Source organism: Harpegnathos saltator, unplaced genomic scaffold (genome assembly GCF_003227715.2).
Source record: "Harpegnathos saltator strain DR-91 unplaced genomic scaffold, Hsal_v8.6 scaffold536, whole genome shotgun sequence".
In the NCBI taxonomy this organism is placed as follows: domain Eukaryota; kingdom Metazoa; phylum Arthropoda; class Insecta; order Hymenoptera; family Formicidae; genus Harpegnathos; species Harpegnathos saltator.
In genome coordinates, this window is record NW_020230356.1 from 746,466 (window position 1) to 768,312 (window position 21,847).

General features: G+C 50.7%; 2 protein-coding genes across 2 annotated transcripts; both read right to left on the bottom strand.

Moving 5' to 3' along the window:
* Window positions 1–1,552: 1,552 nt before the first annotated feature.
* LOC105188105 (mediator of RNA polymerase II transcription subunit 15) lies at window positions 1,553–12,738 on the bottom strand. The gene is made up of 8 exons (XM_019843564.2): window positions 12,542–12,738; window positions 10,177–10,306; window positions 9,707–9,943; window positions 9,374–9,632; window positions 8,355–8,904; window positions 3,540–3,665; window positions 2,475–2,520; window positions 1,553–2,318 (listed from the first exon to the last, which is right to left on the bottom strand). The coding sequence occupies exons 1-8, from the start codon at window positions 12,551–12,553 to the stop codon at window positions 1,825–1,827; spliced, it is 1,854 nt and encodes a 617-aa protein (XP_019699123.2). The 5' UTR covers window positions 12,554–12,738; the 3' UTR covers window positions 1,553–1,824.
* Window positions 12,739–14,479: 1,741 nt separating this feature from the next.
* LOC105188114 (putative mediator of RNA polymerase II transcription subunit 26) lies at window positions 14,480–18,207 on the bottom strand. The gene is made up of 3 exons (XM_011149411.2): window positions 18,161–18,207; window positions 17,588–17,690; window positions 14,480–17,330 (listed from the first exon to the last, which is right to left on the bottom strand). Exons 1-3 carry the CDS (start codon window positions 18,170–18,172, stop codon window positions 16,453–16,455), a joined length of 993 nt encoding a protein of 330 aa, XP_011147713.1. The 5' UTR covers window positions 18,173–18,207; the 3' UTR covers window positions 14,480–16,452.
* Window positions 18,208–21,847: the final 3,640 nt, after the last annotated feature.

Here is a 21,847-nt window from a genome sequence, read left to right on the forward strand (position 1 = left end):
CGGGCGATTCTTTGGCCTATTGACATGTGTCGCTCTTACAGTAAAATCTATTCCACCTCTTTGCGATTAGGATAAGACCGCGTCATTAATGCGAGGACATTAGCATAAAATTCATGACGTTGATTGAACGGAATAAATCCACCGTTCAACGAGACCATCTCTCTGGACAGGTCTCGCGATCGAGACGATAATAATGAGATGCACATGAGCGCTTGAAATAATCATCGTTGCACGTCTCTGAAAGGGAAACGAAATGCCGTTGTTGAGCGAAATGAGAAGCTCAGAGTCGCGCGAGAATTAGCCGCTTCCCGTCTAAGACGACAAACTCGAATTTACAAATATTTCTTCGCAAATGCGCGCGGCGAATGCGCGAGATTAGCGAAGGGCTCGTCCGCAGCCTCCAGCTTTCCAGGTGGTCTACGCCAATGGCGGGCGGTTGATGTCACCGTGGCCGTGCCCTCCGGATAATAGAGTCCGCGACTTTAATGGACTCGCTAATCCTCTTCCCTGTTTGTCGGCGAGGGGTCGCGCATTCACGGGATGCACGGAGGTAAGAATCGCCGGGACGGGGTAGGACAGGGTGGTGTGACTGCGGTGCGTGCGCCTCTCTGGGGTGTGTGCGAAGCGAGGACTGCATTCGTGCGGACCGTCACGGCTTGAAAGGGGATGACGTGCCGGGGAGGGAGGAGGAGGAGGAGGAAGGGAATGATCGGTCCTGGCGGAGTGATGACGTGCAGATACGCCTCTTGTGCGGAGCCATCGGTGCGATGATACCCTTGGATCTCTCTCTCTCTCTCTCTCTCTCTCTCTCTCTCTCTCTCTCGGCTGAGCTATGTCGCGCGAGAGCATGCTCCGTATTTGTCCGCGGAGAAATATGTTGTCGACAGAGACTCGCCTAATAGAAGCATCGCGATGGGAGATAACAGTCTGCTGCCTACGTCGGGCGCTCGCCTTGCAAACCCGGGCCGACTAACCTGGGACGCAGCTCGTCCTGCGGCTCGCCACGCGCCGCGAGAGATCTCGCGTTCCTCACTATTTGCCCGGGCGGCTGTGTAGATGAAATATTAAGCGAGGATGCAAACGATATATTAAGCGAGCAGAGAAGGGTGCATGATGAAGCGTCAAACGTACGCCTTAATTTAAAACGGATGTTATATTGTGTTTTTGAAATTTGAACTGCGACGGTCAGTCGTGAATCTCACTGGAATGAGGGTTGAAACGCGAACAAGTTTGAGGCAATTTATTCGTGGCAACAAACTCTGTCTTTCGACATTTTACATCGGGCGATACATATTCGGTTAAACTGACAAACCGGCACGAGAAAGGCCTCGTGATTCGTTTGTATGAAATGAATAGACTCATGTGAATGGAAATGAAGTGAAATGGCTGAATGAAAGCGATAATACAAATTGTGTCATAAATAAAATGTTTTCAAACGTTCGACTCTTTTTACAGCTGGATGAGCAAAAGGATGAGACAGAAGGAAATTTGTTTCCTGTTCACGAAGACGAGAGAGAGAGAGAGAGAGAGAGAGAGAGAGAGAGAAATTTTGTTTCAACTTGACTATCAATTTACATCTTTAATTCGCCTTGATGTGATTTATAACAGACATACTCCGTGGAAAGAAAATACTCGTGCAGACGAAATTTTCACTAACGTATTCTGCTACCCGCTTGTGAAGGGCGTCCCAAGTGCATTATGAATTTCTCAACTACAGAGATGGCGAGCGATGAGTGAAACGATGCGATGGCGGATGCTCACGACCGATGACCTCGCGGAGACGCATACGATACGAACTCGACGTTGACATCTGTTGACGAACGATTAGCCTTGATGCTGTCCCGCCGGGATTGCGTTGGGCAGATTCTGCTGGATCTGCACGAGCTGCTGGAGCTGCGGCGGCAGGTTCTTGGAGTACTGATAGTTGGGCTGGGCGGCTTGCTGCGACTGCGGCTGCTGATAATTGCTGCGGTACTGAGGATTGTACTGCGGCTGCTGCTGCTGTGGCTGGGGATTGTACTGCGGCTGCTGAGCGGAGGCCGGCGGCGAGTACTGGGCCGGTCTTACGGGAATCTGCTTGTAAGTCGGCTGCTCAGGTGGCTGGCCGATCTGTACTTGCGGCCGATATTGAGACAGCTGGGCCTGGGTCACGTACTGAGGCTCAATGGGCTTGGAGAGCGAGAGATTCGGCACTGGCTGCGGCGGAAGATGGACGATCGGGTCGCGAGCCAGCTGAGACGCCAGGATCTGCTTGATCGCGGCGGGCGCTTGACTCAGAGATCGCACGTTCCCGTGTTGCCGCCGTACACGAATGTGACCTGCGGAAAGCGATTGAGAGAAGGATGACGACCTGGTCGTTATTCGACGGCGAATGTCGTCGAAATCGGAAAGTAGTAGAGTTTCTCGTGCGACGCTTGTGAAAGGAAAAGTCGCGCGTTGCAATGAAATGTTGCACTGAATGCGCCGTTACTCACTGTGGAGTTCCGTCCCTAGCACGGGCGCCACGACGAGTATCAAGAACTGAAACAGGATAAAGAGATATTATTGACAACATATCAAGGCTTTCACGCCCTGATAAAGAAGAACGCATTTTTCTCGTGTAAATGCTGTCGATAGAAATCGGGAGAAAGCGTACGATCCTTCATGTACACAATATGTACAGTGATATGCAATATGGTTGTCATGAAAATATCAGCATGTAAGAGCGAACGAGTTGAGTTGAAAAATTACGATCAATAATGCGCTCGAAAAATTCGCGAGCGCGCGGTGATAAGCTTCATTCGTACAAGGTGACATTTTCTAAGCGTCCTTCATCTACAATAATTCGTAACGACCCTTGATAAAGCAATAAAAGAACAGACGCAGATGATTTCACGGCAGGTTCGTTTCTCCAGCGAGGTGAAGCTAAACTAATGGCTTTTACGACGTGCGATTTCAGACCGCACGTCGGATCTAACGGTTCATCTTTCTTCGTATGGAGCATAGGAGGAGCCACGAATTCGGGAAGGGCGGAAACATTCTCAAAGGAAAGACCGCATTCGCAGACAAAAGAGAATCAATATGGATCGAAAGAACAATAGCAAATTCGGTAGACCTTTGTTCTTAGGTGTTGCTTTTATCGCCACGATAATTCGGAGCAGGTCGATATTCTCGCGAAGGCACGAATTCTCGCAGGAACAAGGCAGGAGAAGGCATTTCCTCGCGGAAGAAAGAGCGCGCCTATATCACGCGTGTGTTACATTTTCAACGCTTTACATCCGCTACTCGGATACTCTCAGCATGCGACTTTTTTACAGGGCAATCCACGCCCGGCGAGCGTGCTGTTTCCTTTTTCTCGATTACATGCACGGGACAAATTGACGGCTGTTTTACGATCAGCTCGGGATTGGAAAGCAAAAGAGAGCACTCGCTCGAACATCGACGCGATTCCGCGGAACGGCTCTAATCGCACTTTCTCCCCGTGAAATTTCGCGGGACTCTCAGGGTCGCGTTCGATCGATCGATCGATCGACCGGCCGATCACGGTCGCGAGGACTTACGAGGAATCTCATGATGCTGAACGATGATATCCGGAGGGCGGCGGGACAAAACTGGCGGCCGCGTCGCGATGCACTTCTATATGGACCCAGCCGTCGCGGCTCAACCACGTCGTCGGCCACCACCAGCTTTCACGGTTGGTCGGGTTTCGAGCGATTTTTTCGCGTGCAAGTCTCCCGCCCGTCGTCACGTAACCCAACGCAACGAACCAATGCGTCCCGCGCCATGTCGCCGCAACAGAGGCGAGCCAGGAAGTGACCGGCGGCTGCACGAGAAAAGTCAGAACGCGACTCTGTTTGTCTCCTTCGTGCGCGAGGTGCTTTCGCGAACTACGAAGAACACGGGAATTTTGCCCCGAGCTTTCGCTCGACTGAGTTTCAGATTACGTCAGGATAACGTTGCACACCGCTGCTGACGAATGCGCGGAATTCGTCGGTCGGACAATTCAGCCAGCGCTCTTAATAAGTCGATTCCGCACGGGCAACATTTTTTTCTAATGATACACTCAGCGTTGCGCAACTGAGCACCCGGAGAAAAAGTAATTTCCGAACGAGCGGAATCGTTTAAATTTTAGAGGGTTTTATTCTTATATATGGCCTCAAGAGGATTCCTTCAAGATCAAGAGGAAAATATCATAAACACATTATTCTCAAGATTAGAAGGATTATACGATATATGTGCAATGTACATTTTATTGATTTTAATATAAATTTCCTCTTATACACAGATTATTTAATCTTTGTTTTTAAAAGATTATTATTTATTCTTACTGTACTTTATTCTTACTGGTTATACTGGTTAATGTGAACAAATTATTATAACGTATAGCGAAAAGTAATATATATAATAAATGTACTTCTGGCTCCGGTTTTACAATAAGCATGCACGGATGAAATGAGATCATCATAACAGATAAATTTCCAATCAGTTTTGTTACGGACTTCATAGCTGCAAAGATGTTGATTATAACTAACTGTATGAAACATAGTTAAAAGAAAAAATATATTATTCAACTTCTCGAAATAGATTATAAACTGTATTTGGCCAAATATGGGTAAATTATCTTTGTTATATGTTACAGCGATACACATACCTTTTCTAAAAAGCATTCCAAATATTCTGATCCATGAGCATGTAGTTATTTTTTCGTTCGTGTCTGGAGTAGAGAATGACTGAACAAAAGAGGCCGACATTCAAATCAACATATTCCTCTTCATATAAGAGGGAAATTAATTGATATAAGAAGAAATCCTCTTGAAATAAGAGGGAAACAGTTAAAATAATATCTAATAAATTTTAGATGAATAGTTCACTTTAATCACTTTAATCCTTTTTCTGTAAAAGGCTTCGCTTAGAATATGAGACTGTGGGAAAAATCACTTTGCAAATAGAAATCTTTTTTGAGTGTGCCAGCGCTCTTAATAAGTCGATTCCGCACAGGCAAAGTTTTTATCTAATGATACGCTCAGTATTTCGTAACTGAGGTATGTTCGTACCAAAGAGCGTTGGGCTTCAAAACGGGTTAATTATTTTCCCTTGTTTCTGGAAAATGTCCGGAAAGCAAGTCCTCGACTGCATTCCAGACAACTTTTGACTGTGCGGCTGTGAAAATTTATATCGAATATAAAATAGCTTTGCCTTCAAATGTTTCGAATAATAACGTGAGTAACCCAACCGGACAAGTTGATATGATATTTTCTCAGTATAGGAATGCGAATAGCTTCCTGAACAATTCTCTTTGCGTGTAGACTCGCCTAGGAAGCATTTTTATTGTTCGTAGCGTGAGCGTAGCGGCGGATCCGATCGCAGCTATGAGAATCTGCGTAACAGCGCGGAATATCAAGTATACGAGAAGATATCAATCGCGAATAATAAGATCTAATTCAAGATCGTATCGGATCGTTTATGTAATTTCGTATTACACCGTAGATTACGGCGATATCGTTACGTGAAAGTGGCTCGACCGTCTTCTCCCTTTCCTCCTCCATTTTCATTACGACTGCGTCGAGTCTCGAATTTTATCGTCGTAATTTCTTGGCGCTATTTTCTGCGCTGCCGATTACGGAGAACGCACCAAGAACGCCGTATCGTAAATATTGTGTCATCTGTGATCTAAGTCACGTATGTGAAAATTCTTCGTCTCACGTTTCTCTTCTCGGTCGTTCAATTCAGACGTGGCGCTATTATTACATTCCATTGTTCTTACGCTGAAACTCTCCGCTTAAACGTGATCACTTTTCTTCATATCATCGTTACGCTCACAATTATTTTATATTATCGTGTAAAAAAATTTCTATTTTACATTCTCATATTATTACAGTTGGCGATATGCTCGAATACCTTTTCAACCCTACAATTACTTTTATATTATGTTATCGTATTGTTATATTCTCATATTATTATACAGTTGGTGATCTGCCCGAATACCTTTTCAACTCTACAATTATTTTTATATCATTTTATCATATTCATTATTATATTTGAAAACACACTAGAGAGATTTTAGGGCCGGCTTTTAAAACCCGATGCCTCGGCTCGAGATTTTTATTTTATGATTGACAGACGATCGCAATTATCCTATCGTGCTGTGTCTTTCGGGAAACGCAATCGCAAACTGTACTTTGTTAATATTCTTCGTGCTGCATCGTAAATGCAACGGAGCGTTATCTTAGAGGGCTATTAGCCTCGTAGTTGTAGCCCGCGGGCGTGCATATGCAGGCGCGTATCGCTTACTCGCCGAGTCCGCGATAGAAACGTGGCATTCCGCGCGCGAAGGTGCACGCTAATAGATATCGCTATAATAGAAAGGGCGATACACGCATACACACACACACACACACACACACACCGAGAAACAGATACACCGTATCCAATCACGTAACGGTGAGGCCGGCTGATGCAGGAAACGTATGCACACGCGGCTTCCGTATTCGTTCGCGAACCAACCGGCACGTTGCTTCGTAATTCGAGCGAACCGTTTAAGTGCGTCGCTGCGGCAGAACGCGGCAGCGTCGCATGTCGCGTCACCGTGACGTGAAGTTGAAATTTATGGCGGCCACGTGTATTGAAATTAACTCAAGCCCACATCGCATTGATTTTCGAACGCTGCGGCGTTTCGACGGACGAAGCCCCGTTTATCATTTTAACGGACGTAAAAGAATATACGCGCGTAAACGGACGCGCGCGGTCGGTCGCTCTGACGTCACCGAGTCGCGAGGGATTGATCAAGGTTTGCGTAAAGAACTGTTCCCTTTCGCGTAAGTAACTAATAACGTATAATAACGTATTCGACGTGCGACGAAACGCCGTTGAATTTAATGGGCGAGTGAGATCCCGCACGTGGGAACGGCGCGATTACCCGGCTCTATCGCCGATCGCGTGCATATATTTATGCGGCACGATTGCGCAAGGAATTTCTGCATTCCTCCCGCGACATTCTGAATTCGCCCCAATGCCGCGAGTGTACTCGCCGCTATATTTAGCGGCGCTATTCTTGATCGCTCGCGAGATGAATAGATTAAATTCCGCTCGGAATTCGATCGAGCCCGATTGAGAGAGCGCGCGCGCGCGCGCGAATAACTTGCGATTCGTACAATTTGTGCATTTGCATGACCGGAATATCGAGGGACAAGTGAGAGACGATCTCCTTGACGAGTCTAGCGGCAATTTCTCTGAGGAGTTGACAACTTCGCGCAACTGCGACTTACGTTATTCCGAAAGCGTCGGAAACGCAATCTAGCCACTTCGATCAGTTTTGAGCGACACGCGAGAAATTATATGAGATGCAAATCGGCAAATCCGAATTCTGATGGGGACGGCCACAAGCGGCAGGGGATACACTCGCAAATTTATTTTATTTGGAAAAACGTGTAGGTACAAAACGAAACTGTAAAAGGCAGTCGAACTTACGGTATTACGTCCGCACTGTGCGCACGCATGTCCGGATTCGCACGAGTACCGACGGTGCGTTCGCGTGGCGAGTGCTACAACTGTTGACTCTCGTCTCTTTCCGACGTTGCGCTGCGCAAGAATCGCGAGCGAGAAAAATCCCAATTCCCGAACGGCCTGGCGGGCGCGCGCGCGCTTAAACTCGGTTATTAACTTTCGATCGCACACGGGAAATCTCACGGCGAGAGGAATATACTTTCTCGAGTACGCGTTTCACGCCGGCAAACGGCGTGAGATGTTCTCCGGCGATCGAATAGAAACTCGGAACCAACGAAATGATCGGAACACAATCCCGAACGAAATATCGCTTCGACGAGTTGGGCATGTGAAATGAGAAAAGTGGATCTGTTTTTATTTCTTTCACAGTATTACGAATATTGAACCGACCGCACGCTGAGACAGACTCGAGTGCAGCGCGAGTAATTACCGCATCGTGTATAAACGTCTAATTACTAAAATATCTATTACTTAACGAGTACCCGCGGGTTGCACTGAATACACAGACCGTCGCTCCCCCGTCGTCTCTACTCCAGCAGGATCGAGCGGAGTGAAGAAGAGAAATCTCGAAGCGTTTCCCGGGAAACTCTGCACTCGTCGCGCAGCCGTTATTTGTAACCTCCTCTGATAACATGATCGATCTCGTCTCGTTCGGTGTGAAACCAAACCTTGCTTCGTTAGATGAGTGGATAGATAGATAGACGGACAGATAGATGTAGATAGATAGATGAACGGAGATAGATATAAATTAGGTATAATTAACTCAGTAGCAAGACTCGTTGAAACACTCGGCCCTGCCGGAATGGAGGCTCGCTCCGAGCGCGAAAGAAACGGAAGGCGTAACAAAATAGCGGCACCCTGGCGGTCGATCAGTACTGATTCTCGGTCACGGGTCGTACGCCAGCAGGCTGCTGCTGCTGCTGCTGATTGTAGCCGAGCTGCGGGCCCTGGTTGTAGCCGGCCACGCGAGCCTGCGTGTAGGCGCTCGCCTGGGCCTGGTACGCGCCACCCTGACCTTGATACTGCGCCTTCTGCACCAGCTGCTGCTGCGGTGGATTCACGGACTGCGGCACGTAAGGTTTGTCGGGCCCGCGATATGAGACTTGATTGGCGAAGATGTTGTAGGGCGTTTGAGCTTGGAACTTGAGCAGCTCCTGCAGCTCTCGCGGCAGATTGGTCGAGTAGTGCGGCTGCGGCTCTGCCGGCGGCTGGGATATCCTGCGGTGCTGCTGCTGCTGCTGCTGAGGACTCGCCTCGCGCTTATGCCTGGAGGGACCGCGCGCTCGGTGACGTGGTTCCGGTGCGGGCGCGGCGGGCGGTGGCGGCGGCGGCGCCGAACCAGGTGGCGGTTGGACCTTCAAGTTGCGGAAGTGCTCCCGGACCTGCTCAGTCTGAGCCTGTATCGCAGCCTGTTCGTCGAATCTGAGAATAGGTCGCCGGTTGAAACTACCCAATTTTTTGAATTTGCATGACAGATGGAGGAATTTCCATAGAAACGTCGTTATAATTCACTCCGACGAACGAGAGATATCGTTGGCGGAGAATCGGACAAATATGTAAATAAAAAGAATCATATAAAACAAGATGCAACGGATGTGACGATATCAAAAGTATCAATCAAAATTACATAAAAACATATAAAGAAGAAATAAATATAGAATATGAACGCGCTCCACATCTGAGAAAAGCGCGTCTCGTGTATTGCCTCAGCTTTGCCTCCAGCTAGACGAAGACAGCACGACTTGTGACCAACGAAAAGAGTGTATGAGTACAGATGGTCTTGAGGTCTCGTCTTCAAGGCTTCCGAGACGAGGAGAAGTCCGCGAGATTAATGGAACAAATATTACGAAACAAGACAGAGCTGGGGAAGCCACAACTTGTTGTCTGTTACCTGTATTGTTCCGGGATCACGTTGAGGTACGGGATCTGCTGCTGGAACTGGAGCAGTTGCTGGATCTGCGGCGGCGCGTTAGCGTAATGCTTGTACTGCGGCGCAGGTTCAGGTGCCTGTTGCTGTTGCGGTTGCGGCGGGGGTGCTCGCCGGTGCCCGGCTTGCCGGACCGGCGCCGCGGCCTGCGCCGCGTACTGCGGCTCCGCGTACGTCGCCGGCCGCGGTTGGCGCTCGTACGACCTCCAGTTCACCCTGTAACCTTTCGGTAGACACTTTTGTTAGACGAAGCGGGCAGAATGAGAGGTGGACGAGGCAACACGCTGGCGACAGTACCGCTGGGATCGTTGTACTCGAGCGCCTTGGCGTTGCCTTGGTTGGGGTCGTACGCTCCTTGGATTATGGATTGGCTGTGACCGTCGGTCGGCCCCTGTATGTTGAAGGTAGCCGCACCACCGTCCGAGGGACCCTGAATCTGGAAGTTCGAGTGGCCGTCTGTGGCACCCTGGATGCGGAAGTTGCTGTTGCCGTCGGTAGCGCCTTGAATGGTGAAGTCCCCGGCCCCTTCTGATTCTGGAAATCGGCAGAACGCAATACGCTGCGATGGGAACGTGCAAGGAACAGAACACGGGGAGACTGATTCTCGACAGCGTTCGTCTAGTTTCGCAAAGTGTTTGGATGCGAGCAACATTGGAGTCGTACGAGAAGACTGGCGCGAATGAAATCTTTCAAGGTCGACTGCGTACTGCCCCCTCGCCACCGTTCGTCTTCGTCCTCCGAGTCCGAGTCTCATCGCTGGCACTTACCGCTCTGATCGGTGTACTCGATTCCTTTCTCCTCGCTGAATTTAAGGCCCTGGGCCCGTCGATTGCCGTCGCTGGGTCCTTGGATTGAAAATTGACCCAGGCACATGGGAAGTGCCGTCAGGAACAAAACCTGCAACATCGCGGCCTTTCGATGATTCTACGCGGCTTTCTACGCATGCTCGATCGATACGCATCTTAATCCGACATCATGAAACCGGTGCTCTGCGGTGACCGGCTGTGATTGATGTGACGGAAACGGTCGTCATTAAGCGGCGGATTAAATAATCGCACGCGCGGGCGAAAGGGAAAGGAGATGAATAAAATTACGCATCGATTGTGCGTACAACTTTGACAAGTTGTGACGAGCGCATTAATTAGAATAATCAATTACGCCCCGGAATCTGTCGTCGCTCGCGCGCGACGTCGAGTCCGCTCGATTTCGTAATCAGACTCGCGGTTCATTATCTAACGCACGCGGTGCTGGACCCGAAGTTGTTTCACGGCACGCACTATGTTGCACTATATATGGAAGCATATCGTGCAACCGGCACCGGCTGAAAGGGAAAGTCACGAGCGGCATGAATCTTTAATCAGCCGGTAGTGTCGGTTATCGGGAAAAGGTGAGCACGTTGGCGCTTAGCGATAGCGAGGCGTGTTCGGCCGCCGCCGCCGCCGCCGCCGCCGCCACGAGGTAAAAAGTCGGTGCGAGAGCAGAAAAAAGGAGCGAAACGTGTGCGGGGTTCTCTCGTAATAACGGAGGAGATCGAACTCGCCCGGCGCGCTGCACGACGTCGACCCGGTAGAAAGTGAGATATAAATTAATCGCCGAGACACGCCGGGGCGATTATTCGGGAAAAAGTCTCGCGCGGAGGAGGGGAGGGGAGGGCGGCGGCTGGCACTCGCCTCGGGAACGTTTCCGACCGCTGCTGCCGCATGGGACGCGGGAAATATCGCCGCGGAGCGATTATGCCAGCGACGAGCTCTGCGCGGCTTTTATCTCGGCTTTATCATCGAAACGCGGAACCCGGGCGCGACATTTCGCGCGATACGCCATGAGAAGCAGAATGCGAGTAAAATGCGAGGAGTGTGAGAGATCAAGCGTGGTGTAACATTAGCGATGAAGAAGTGACAACTACCAGCAGTAGTCATCGTGAGACGAGCAAGCTAGTGTCGTAGTTAAGATACAAAGCAATCTGATCGTCCGGAAGTAAGATGCAAAATTTACAACGGACGAATATTTTAATATACTATGTCCAGTAGAGAATGCTTGCGCTTATCAGCTGACTTATAGGGATATCTCGCCTCGGCGTTTCATTGATGGCTCGACTTGTGCGTGCGTGAAAAGAAAGTAATATCTGGCGGACGATCAGCGAAGCAGATCGAAAATGCAAGGATACTTTCCACGTTGGAATTCCAACTGCTGAGCTTGCGACTGGATTACGAAATCCTGATTGCTCGTATCCGCATTCGGTAATTAGGCCGCGAAACGCACTCTCGGCCAGTGACCGTGGTGACTTAAACGGCATTCCGAATCGTCGCCTGTTATGCGACAAGCAACACGTAGCAATTAAGCGAACGACACTCGGCACTCTCTAGCACGCGCGCTGGTTCACCTCTCGGCGGAAAGCGGTATCTCCGATCAAACGAGTGATTTCCTGTTTCCTAGAATTCCCCGCGAATGAAACCCACAACGGCGCGTTCTCGTCTCGGATCTCACGGCGCAAAATCGGTAAGCGGCCAATGAACGTTTCAAGACGAAGCAATTTGGGGATACCGCCGAGTTTTGCCTCGAAATGCCGAAGTTCGGAACGATCGAGGCCGTTTGAAAGAAGAATCCCTAACCTCGTGCTGTTGCGACGCATGATTCCTCCATCTGGCTTCTTTGTTGGAGGCAGAGATAATTGGCAGACGGGCGGGAGAGTGCGAGGGAATTCGCGGAAATCCCGGAATCCGTGCGAAACTCGCATCGCGATTAAAGCGCGCGCGACTCTTCCGCAGCGTCGTTCCGCGTGTTTTTCTTGGCTCTCGACAAGGCGCGCGAGACGATCGCGCACATCGCAGGAAGCATACCGGCGCAACGAAAGACGGCCATTGAACCGACGGCGACTTTCGATGTGATGATTAAACGAGGGGAAACGATTTCAGGGAGAACTTTAAATTAACTAAATTACAAGCGCCGTCGCAAGCGCTCTCGCTGGTAACGAACGTATTCAGAACAGACTCGCGATTTATAATCCGCGTGCCGCCGGCATATGCAGAGCGCGATTCAGAGCGCACGCGACTTTTGCGCATCCGTTTCTCGCAAGCGCTGCGCGAACGCGAGGACACTCGCGCGGACGGGCGAAACGCGCGGCGGTGTACTTACGTGCAATTTCATGGCGAGCAAGCTAGTCGATTCGTTCGAGGGTGGAGTGTTTCTGAAGCGGGCGCGCGGTCACCAGAACAACTTTATAGGCGGCCACGTAAAAGGGGCCTTTCGGCGACGGGGATGTGATTCGACGAGAACCACCTCCATGTTGTACCTCGACGGCCGGCCGGCCGGCCGGCCGACACCGCGGCCCGGCAGTCGGTGATCTTTGCTGCAAGCGCGAGTCCGCTTGGAGGAAATGTCTCGCAGCGAATGCTCCATGCAGACGCCCGATCCCTTTATGAATCTTCCACTCACCTGCTTCTTGCGAGACACCACCTCGAAGGTGGTCCAATGTCAAATTCTATAGACTTACGCAACAGGCATTTTTTATCCGAGTAACGCGATGTTTCGCCGCGTACTCGTTGTGATTTTTCCGTACAATGTTACACTCGGGAACGTCTCTTGGGTACGTGTTAATTAATTGACTCTTGCGCGAGGTAATTTTTCAGAAATACTTAACGTAAAAATTACATCAAATTAAATAATCAAAGTAAATGATTAACGTAATTTTTTGCCCTTGTAGCGAAAGGCTTCGTCTCTTTTTTAGCGAGTATATTAATTTTAGTGAGCGATGCATAAAAAGGTGCATCTGTTTGCGAATGCAACTCGCGTTCAGGCTGACTCGGGCAGTCGAGCTTTCTTCGCGCCGCGTGCGAGGCATTTATCCTCCCACGCGATGCATTACAAACGCGAAAAGCCTCGAGTGCACCGATAGAAAACGGCGGTGCAGCTGCAGTGGAATGCGACGCAGTGCGAAGTTTCCCAGGCGATCGCCATTCAAAGGTTACAGGTGCGACGACCGCGCGCATCCGTGATTAATCGCCGACATTGAATTCAATCATTGTCCTGTCGAGTTACGTAAGGACGTACGCTTTGTAATTGATTCGCCGCCTTTGTAATTGAAACATTGAAGATAACATCGCGACTTGAGCTATCGATGCCTCTTGGGAGACGGAGCGAGAAAACGATTTGCGAGTTACTTATTGCAATATCGATGCAAGATCGATTTATAAATTGTGCGTGCACGGCTAGAACGTAATTAAAAGCTAGTCATTGGTGATATTATATGGCGATACTTCATTGCGAAGGAAAAATGTGTTCTAAATCTACGTCATTTCTCACGCTGCATTCTCGACTCCACATATTTCAGAAATTACAAATTTCCAATTTTGCAATGAAATTATAATCTCCGGCTCGTGTCGAATCGCCGCCGATGGTTCAGATGACTTCACTTGTAAAATCTTTGTGTGTGAGACGCTCGATACTAGATAAGTTAGCCGCGGAAATGTACGTCCGCTTGATTTATTTATTCGACCGTCAAGTCTCGTACTCGCAAGTGGAAATGCCGTTACGTCATTTCATCGTAGAAAGTCACAGCGTGTCGCATTACATCGCAGATGGATTGCCGATCTCCCGTGAAATTGCAGATTATCCCAAGGCTTGCTTGCGTCGACATGTGAAAATAATTCCTACTACTGCAGGATGCAACTAGCTATAAGAGGCAATAATACCCAATGAATAAAAACGTGGGACGTGTACAGGATGATTCACGAGGAACGCGCGTTGTATCAGCGGCCGATTCCTCGCCGCTTTGAGCGAGAATACAAAAACGCGCGTTCAATGTCGAAGCACAGACGCGAGTGAATATTATTGTTTTAAACAAATATTGTATCCAGGAAAAACAATATGTGACTAAATATAAACACGATTTATTATAGTTTCTTGCTTCTCATACACACGCTTCTCTTTTTACATTTATTCTGTGTGTTTCTGTTATATATTTTTTCCTAAACTTTGAACAAAATTCGAAGCTTTTTCCCTGCGGAAAATTCGACACGAGACAAGAATTATAAGACTGTTGCGGAAATAGAAATTTGCAATTCCTAAAACATTTAAAATCAAGAATGCAGTGCGGAGGAGAGATGATAAAAATTCAGGACGCATTTTCCCTCGCAATAAAACCAAAAGTATTTTACGATAGCACCGCCAATAAATAACTTTTAATCGTCTTTCGCAATCGCGTGGATAACCTCCGAGATGACGAGCGATAAATTAATTTATCAAGATACACGGATTTGCCATGTCAGTCAGCCATAGCGGAGTCTCGGCTATGTCTGTAATTTTCCTCAATCTCCTCGGGCAAGATCGGCGAGCCTGAGGGGCGTGCCCCGGGCGCATTATCTATTTGTGCAAGCGCCGGTAAGCAGTAAAAATGAAAGTTGTGCCGTCGACGGCGAAATGAACGCCAGCAACGTTCACAATTGCAACGCCGCGACGGCCGCATCGATACGCGAAGCGTGAAGGCCACGAAAGTAGACCGTCCGTCTTCCTGATCCGGAGAAATGCTTTCCCCGCCGTCGAGGGCTCATTTCCATGTGAAATCTGCAGGGAGGAGGAAAAGGAGGAGACACACGGTAAGGCGATACGCTTCTTCGAGTCTGAGCAGCCGCAGATCTTCGGCCGATAAGCACTTCACCTTGCATCGTCATGCGTCGATGACGAAATCCGCTCGATCGAATCGTGCTTTCTAATGTCGCGCGCTGACTTATCTTCGCGATCTCGACACAAGCAGTCAGTCCCTTTCTAATGAAAGCGCGTAAAGTTCGTTAACAAATGTTACGTGTTACAAGGGCTATGTTTCTCCGTTCTCACGTCGCGTCGCGACGTCTCGCAGAAATGTTCTCCCTGCACGTAGCTTGCGATCCGACGAGAAACCGCTTTCCTTTTTATGCGATATTGCCATCGATCTATAGTCGTGCGAAATCCTGACGCTTCGGCCGTTATTCTTCTCGCGACGAATCGTGCATCTCCGCTCGCGAGGCTGGAAGTATCACTTTCTCCGCTCTGTCTCATATCATCAGATATCTTTATTCAATGGAAAGCGAAAAACCGCCCGGCTTTCTATTTGTTCCAGTAACGTCGGACTCGCTAACTATCGAGTGTAATTAAGCAAATCACGAAAAACTCCTTTCTGAAAGGCGGAAACCTGCGTTACGAACCTGCGCGCGACTTTATCGCGCGTTTCCCTGGCACGCTCAAACCCGCCGTTTACGAGCGGAAGTTCCGGCGGTTCCGCGAGCTGAAATAACGACAACGAGAAGTTCGCGCGACGGCGAGGTGAATGACCGCCTTGATGCGAGAAGCGAAAACGATTTATTTCGTATAAAAAACTGGAGATACATTCTTCGCGTTGCCGCATACTTAACTATTCCTCCCGCCTCTAGACGCACGAAGAACCGCGAGCGAGCGCGATTCGGCAAAGTAGAAGATCGATCGAGCGGGAAACATTCGTCGGGTCGCACATTCGCAGCTTCTCTCCTTCCCTTCCTCCCCCGAAGTGCATCCCCCGCTAACGTGAAAGTGCTTCCTCGAGGGAATCTTCACCCCGTGAATTTCCCGACTGAACGTTTCTTCGATCGATTCCCCCCGTTCGATCGATCTTCTCCGTCCTTTTCAGCACGACGAGCGGCAGAGCGCTCCCTTAATAGTTAGCAACGCGTTCCTATCAAGTACTACGCTAACACAAAACATATCTACGTTATTGAAGTACGTTAACAAGCGCTGTAATAATTTAAGGCGCACGAGACGCTCGTCTCGGCTGTGGTGACGCTTGAGAGCTGAGGGCGCGACTTCCGCTCGCGAAAATAGCGCTCGGCCCGAGCGAGTCGCAGAATCCTGAACCAGTCGTCTCTCTTCGTAAAGTTTGCCGGAAGAGAGAGAGAGAGAGAGAGAGAGAGAGAGAGAGAGAGAAACAGAGAGAGAGAGAGAGAGGGAGAGGGAGAGAGAGAGGGAGAGAGAGAGAGAGAGAGAGAGAGAGAGATTATTAATCTACATAAACCGCGCGTATTATTACATAGTCATGTCTATCAATGGCGCTGTTCCTCGTCGGCCGGCTTGCTCTGCTGCTGCTCCTCTTCGGCGTCCACCTCGTCCATATAGTAGACTTTGCTGCGATAGTAATACGGCCCCTTCACGTCGTCGGACAACGGCTTCGGGATGAAGATGCTCTTGGGTGTGTACTGGATGCGATTGGCCGTCACGTCGTACGGGATCTGCGCCTGGAACTGCAGCAGCTGCTTCAGCTCCGACGGCATGTTCCTGTCGAGATAAATCGTCGGCAGCGGAGGCTCCGGCACGGTGTTTGCTGATAGCGCCAGCGGGTGTTGCTGCTGCTGCTGCTGCTGCTGCGCTAGTTGCTGCTGCTGCTGCTGCGCTAGCTGATGCTGCTGTTGCTCGTAATTGTCCTTGTAGACGACTTGGTCCTGACGCTCCACCCTCTTGTCGACGCTGTAGTCGAACCTGGGCTGCGCTCTTCGCTGATCGATCGACTGGTATCTCGCCGAGGGCTGCAGGTAGGCCGCGCGAGGCAGCTCGGAAGCGGCCGGAGCCGGCTGCTGCTGCTCGTGCTGCTGGGGCGCTACGTAGGTGGAGCTGTAGAAGAAGGACGTGGGGTCGACGTAGGGCGGCTGCGGCTGGTAGTTCTGCTCGATCAGCTGCTTGATGTGGCTCGGCACCGCCGAGTACGGTCTGTAGAACTGCTGGTTCTGGATCGACTGCGGTACCGGCTGGAGTAGTTGCTGAGGCTGGCTTTGCTGCGCCGGAGCTGCGGCGTGTTGCTGGCCGCGCTGGGCTTGCCGGGGACGATGGGGCGAGCCACCCTCGGCGCGCTGAGGACGCTGCGCGTTCGCCAAGTGCGGCCGCCATTGCTGCTGAGGCGCGACGTACTTCCAGTCGATCCTGGAGCCTGCAACGCCGAGAGAAAGAAACGCTCCGTCACTGTCTGAGCCGATTAATGCCTGTCCGTTGATTAACGGCGCAACTTGCGCAACGCCGTCCTTCGGCCGTCACAAAGGAATCGGGTCCGCAGGGGATGTGAAAACCGAGACCGTCGCGAGACTACGCAACAACTACGATTAGTCGCGCTACGGCGGAGTCGAGGTTTCCCAGCTTCGTGTTTTACCACCACGCCTACACCGGGGCTCCGAGCAACTGCACACTCACCGTCAATATCGCCGTACTTGACTTGCCCTTGAGGCGCGCGAACAGGCCTCTCCGCGTTCCTCGTCTCCGCCCACGCGGCCGACATCACTGCGACGAGGAGAATCTGCAAGCGAATCATAATTGTCAGTCGATCGCATCGGCATCGTCTCCCCGTTGCCGACGTTGCAACCACCGCACCGTCGGCTTGTCAAATGAGAAACGACGAGAAAAACGCTCGTACTGCTACCGCGGCGGAAACGACACGAAACGCGTCGCGAACGAGCAGGGACCACGAGAGAGGAGAGTCCCTTTCGACTTTCGACGGGGAAGCGCGGAGACAAGAAATTCTCCCCAGCGAGAATATGTTACTCGGAGCTGAGCCGCGCTAAGTCGAAATGAGCGTCGGCGGGACGCTTCAGCAACTACGGGAGCACCATCCACCCCTTGACTGTCACACATCGCGCCAACGCAGGTTAAATTGTATCCGACGTTACACGTTACAGAAGCGGAAGATCTCTCGTCACTGCTTCAACGGAGACGACGGAGTCGTTCGGTCCCGAGAGGACATTCGCGAGGGATATCCCGAGCACTCACTGGTAGTCTCATGGCTGCTCGTGCGGCGAGATGTGCGCGGATGCTCGCGTCGGGTCTACTCGCAGAAATCAGCCGGCGGAGTCGGCGTGGCTCTTCTATATAGTCGTAGTCGCCCCGGCGTAATTGGCGGCGAGACCGGTGGCTACCTACTTTTAGAGTAATTCCGCCTCGAGTAGACAGCGAACTCGGCAACAGCCCTCCCCCCGAGGATACATTATCACTCGCCGGGAGAACGTCTCTCCCTCCCCCTTCCTCCCGCCACCCCTCCCTCCGCCTCACTCTCTTCCTCTTCCTTCCTCTCTCTCTCTCTCTCTCTCTCTCTCTCTCTCTCTCTCTCTCTCTCTCTCTCTTTTTCTGGCGTAGCGCTATGGCAGAGTCGTCTTCAGGAACGATCCTGCGGGAGCGGCTTATCCGTGAACTCGGGAACGTCCCTTGTTAGAGCTTAACCCTTTTCGCGCGATCAAACAGCGTTGGCTTTTTGTTCCGTTCATTTATCCGTTTATTCCGCTCAGAGAGAGAGAGAGAGAGAGAGAGAGAGAGAGAGAGAGAGAGAGAGAGAGAGAGAGACAAAACAAGGGTCTTTTTCAAGATAAAAAAGGCTAGCTAGTTTCTTCGTCCCAAGACTTGCGTTGCATTCTTGGCTGGTTTCTCAAAATTTGTATTCTCTCTCTACGGGGGGGGGGGGGAGTTGTCCCTGAAGGGTATAACTTGAGTTTAAGGAAAGATGCGAGGGGTAAATAAACATGAAGAGAAACACGTGAAGTTCCAAAGGGATCTTTTCGCGTGGATCTGTATATTAATGGTATCCTGAGCGAAGCTAAAACTGAACGAATGCTGAACCACGGGAGGATGTCGAGGAAATTAGAGCCGGGCGCAGAAGGATCGACCCGCCAAATGCGGCGTGTTCCTCGAAGTGATTTTTTATGTTTCAGGAACTGTGCGCGGTGAAATCGTTGGACTCCGTGCGATCTCAGGGATTTTAACGAGACTGCAACCTGACGCAACAAGAAACATCGGTGAGGTGTGTTTTAGCTGAAACCGCGTTCAGCGAGAGCTAAACGGGGCTGTCAGGGCCTGTATGCGGTTAAATTGTCTCAAATGAGGAGTAACTACGAGACGGAGGCGAGAGAGGAAAGCGCACGGCGCACCGCCGGCAAACGTCCGCAATAATTCCCATCGCGATCAAACGAAGTACAGGATTACATGGGATTGTATTGAGCGAAAATGGAGTCGAGAGACCAGAGCCTCTTGTTTCGCACAGCTCTGCGTTCAGCCAGTCGCGGTGTGTTCAGTCCTTCCACGTAATCGTGCGAAATGATGATCGATGCGATTGCGCAACAATGAGGCAGAATTAATTATAAAACAAGGTTAAAAGAACAACCGATCCCGGCCGAGTCGCCAAGATGTCGTTATGTAAAATAATGAGCGCGATTTCTAAGTACTCTCTCTCCTTCGCTCTCTCTCTCTCTCTCTCTCTCTGAGTTGTTCCTTTAGCTTCCTTTCTATTTGCTTCATTTATTGCAAAATTGCAAATCACTGTATAATTGCACAATTATATAAATCGTTGTGCAATTAAGTATATTCGATCGAAAGAGTCGTACACTCGTATGTTGAATGTGCGGCATTCGAGCGAGCCGGAACCGAGATGCGAAATCGGAGCATTCTCGACAGCTGAAAGCTCAAAGTAACGTGTATCCTCCGCTCAAACGATCGGCCGAAGCCGACCGAAAGGATCATTCCCGGCAGCGGCGTGTTGTAAGCAGCCGCAACTTATCCGCCTCGCATACAGTTAAATTTACGACGTGTAAACGATCAGCCTCGTGCTAAACAGCAGCGATCTGCGTCATTAGCGACCCAGCAACGTTCGCCCAGCCGGGCGAAATTAAGGGGTGAAGGAGCGGCGAGAAGGAAGAAAAAAAATCTATTTAGCTCAGATCTATAAATTTCGCGAGATAATGGGCCGCGTCGCGGCTTTACTGCCGACGCGGAAAGAAAAACCGCTCCCGAACGACGAGATAATTGCGCGGCACTGCGTGACGCTCGCGCGAACTTTTAATGCGACGAGAGCGCAACGCAACGCGCTCTCGTCGAGCAACGAACTTATCTGCCGACGTAACACGAATTGACGTGCCGCGAGTCAATTAAAAGCGCTCGCCGCGGCCGTAGGATATCCCGCCATTTTTCATTTATTCACGGACGCGCAAAGTGTCCGTTTTCACAACAACGCCCGTAATGGTCGGGTCAGGTGAAACTCTAAAGATAGACCGCGACCGGGGGTCACATCCGGGCGTTACATTGTGATACCGCGAGCCATGAGCCATCGAGGGCTGAGACTTCGCGGAGCAGAGCCGAGAATTTTCTTCTCGCTCGGACTCGCTCGGCTGTCTGATTGCCAAAGGATCCTTCCGCGAAACCATTTAGTTGACTTATTAACCGCTAGTGTAGAGAAAAAGAGAAGGAGCATACATCTCGAGTACGTGCATAACACTGGAAGAGGTTTACCGGCCCGCTAAGCCGGGCTAAGCGGGGAAAAGGCCGCGAATGAAACTATGAAAATCTCGTAAAACGCGTCGGCCGCCCGCCGGTCCTTTCTTTCCCGGTCTTTGCCGGCGCCAAATTGACGGCAATTTTCGAAATTGCGAACGGCGAACGTTGCGACACGTGGCGGGCCGGAGCAGCGCGAGCGTCGGCCGTTTGCGCGCGCGCGAGCGGATGAAGAAAGCTCCGTCGTCGCGATAAGATTCGAAAGGATACCACTCGATAGGAGGAAGGAAAAAAACGACGGATTTGACAGGAGGAAACGGGCCGGAGAAAGTCAATTATCCCGGCCGAGAGGAGGACTTCACTTGTGTCTGCGATGTTGATACTGCCGCCGCCGCCGCCGCCGCCGCCGCGCGCGCCGGAAACGATATTACTTCACGCACGAGAACGTAGAAACTCGATACTTCCTCTCGCCTCGCTCGCGGGACACGCCGAACGATCCCCGCGATACGCGATATTCCCGCGCCCGGCACGACGCACTTCCACCACGCCTCCCCCCCCCTCCCCCCGCAAATATCACGCATGGATTGATCTCGCTTCGTAGAATTTATTTCTGCGAAGTTTCTCAGACTTCTCCGCGGATAGAAAGTGCAGGACTTGTCGTGCGAGTAAGATGTATCGCCAAAGAGTTCACGCGCGACGCGCGAAAGACGGAGGGAAAAAGGGAGAGAGAGAGAGAGAGAGAGAGAGAGAGAGAGAGAGAGAGAGAGAGAGAGTGAGGGAGAGAGAGAAGCGTAGACGGGTGAAAAGAAACCAGCGAGAATCGAACTCTTCGCATGACGGCGAATGACTAATTCGCGCATCCGCGCTAATTCCGCGCTCGGCGGGATTGCGCGCTTCGGAATCATCGATAAATAAAAGTGGAACAGGATATTTCATCCGTTAATGCGCCGCGGCGAAGTTTTATAATCGCGTGTATTTACGCCGCGCCGCGATTTGCCGGGCGATTGCGAGATGCAGGAATAATCGTAAATGGGGAAAAATGCTGGCGCGATCGCTGCGACGCCGAGGGGAGCAGCAGAGCGGGATCTGCGCTTTCGCCACACTCGGAGTTATTGAGGAAATCGGAAGCAACGAGCGGCCAAGATACAAGCAGCCGCGATTAATATATGCGCTGCGAAGGCAATTAAAGCGCGGCCGGCTTGA

Bases quoted from the DNA above. Each gene is read 5' to 3' on its own strand.
- LOC105188105 (XM_019843564.2), bottom strand. The intron at 9,944-10,176 runs GTAAGTGCCAGC...GCCGATTTCCAG, and splicing joins CGAGTACACCGATCAGAGCG to AATCAGAAGGGGCCGGGGAC. The intron at 2,319-2,474 runs GTGAGTAACGGC...CGCTTTCCGCAG, and splicing joins GCTAGGGACGGAACTCCACA to GTCACATTCGTGTACGGCGG.
- LOC105188114 (XM_011149411.2), bottom strand. The intron at 17,331-17,587 runs GTGAGTGTGCAG...TCGGCGTTGCAG, and splicing joins CAAGTACGGCGATATTGACG to GCTCCAGGATCGACTGGAAG.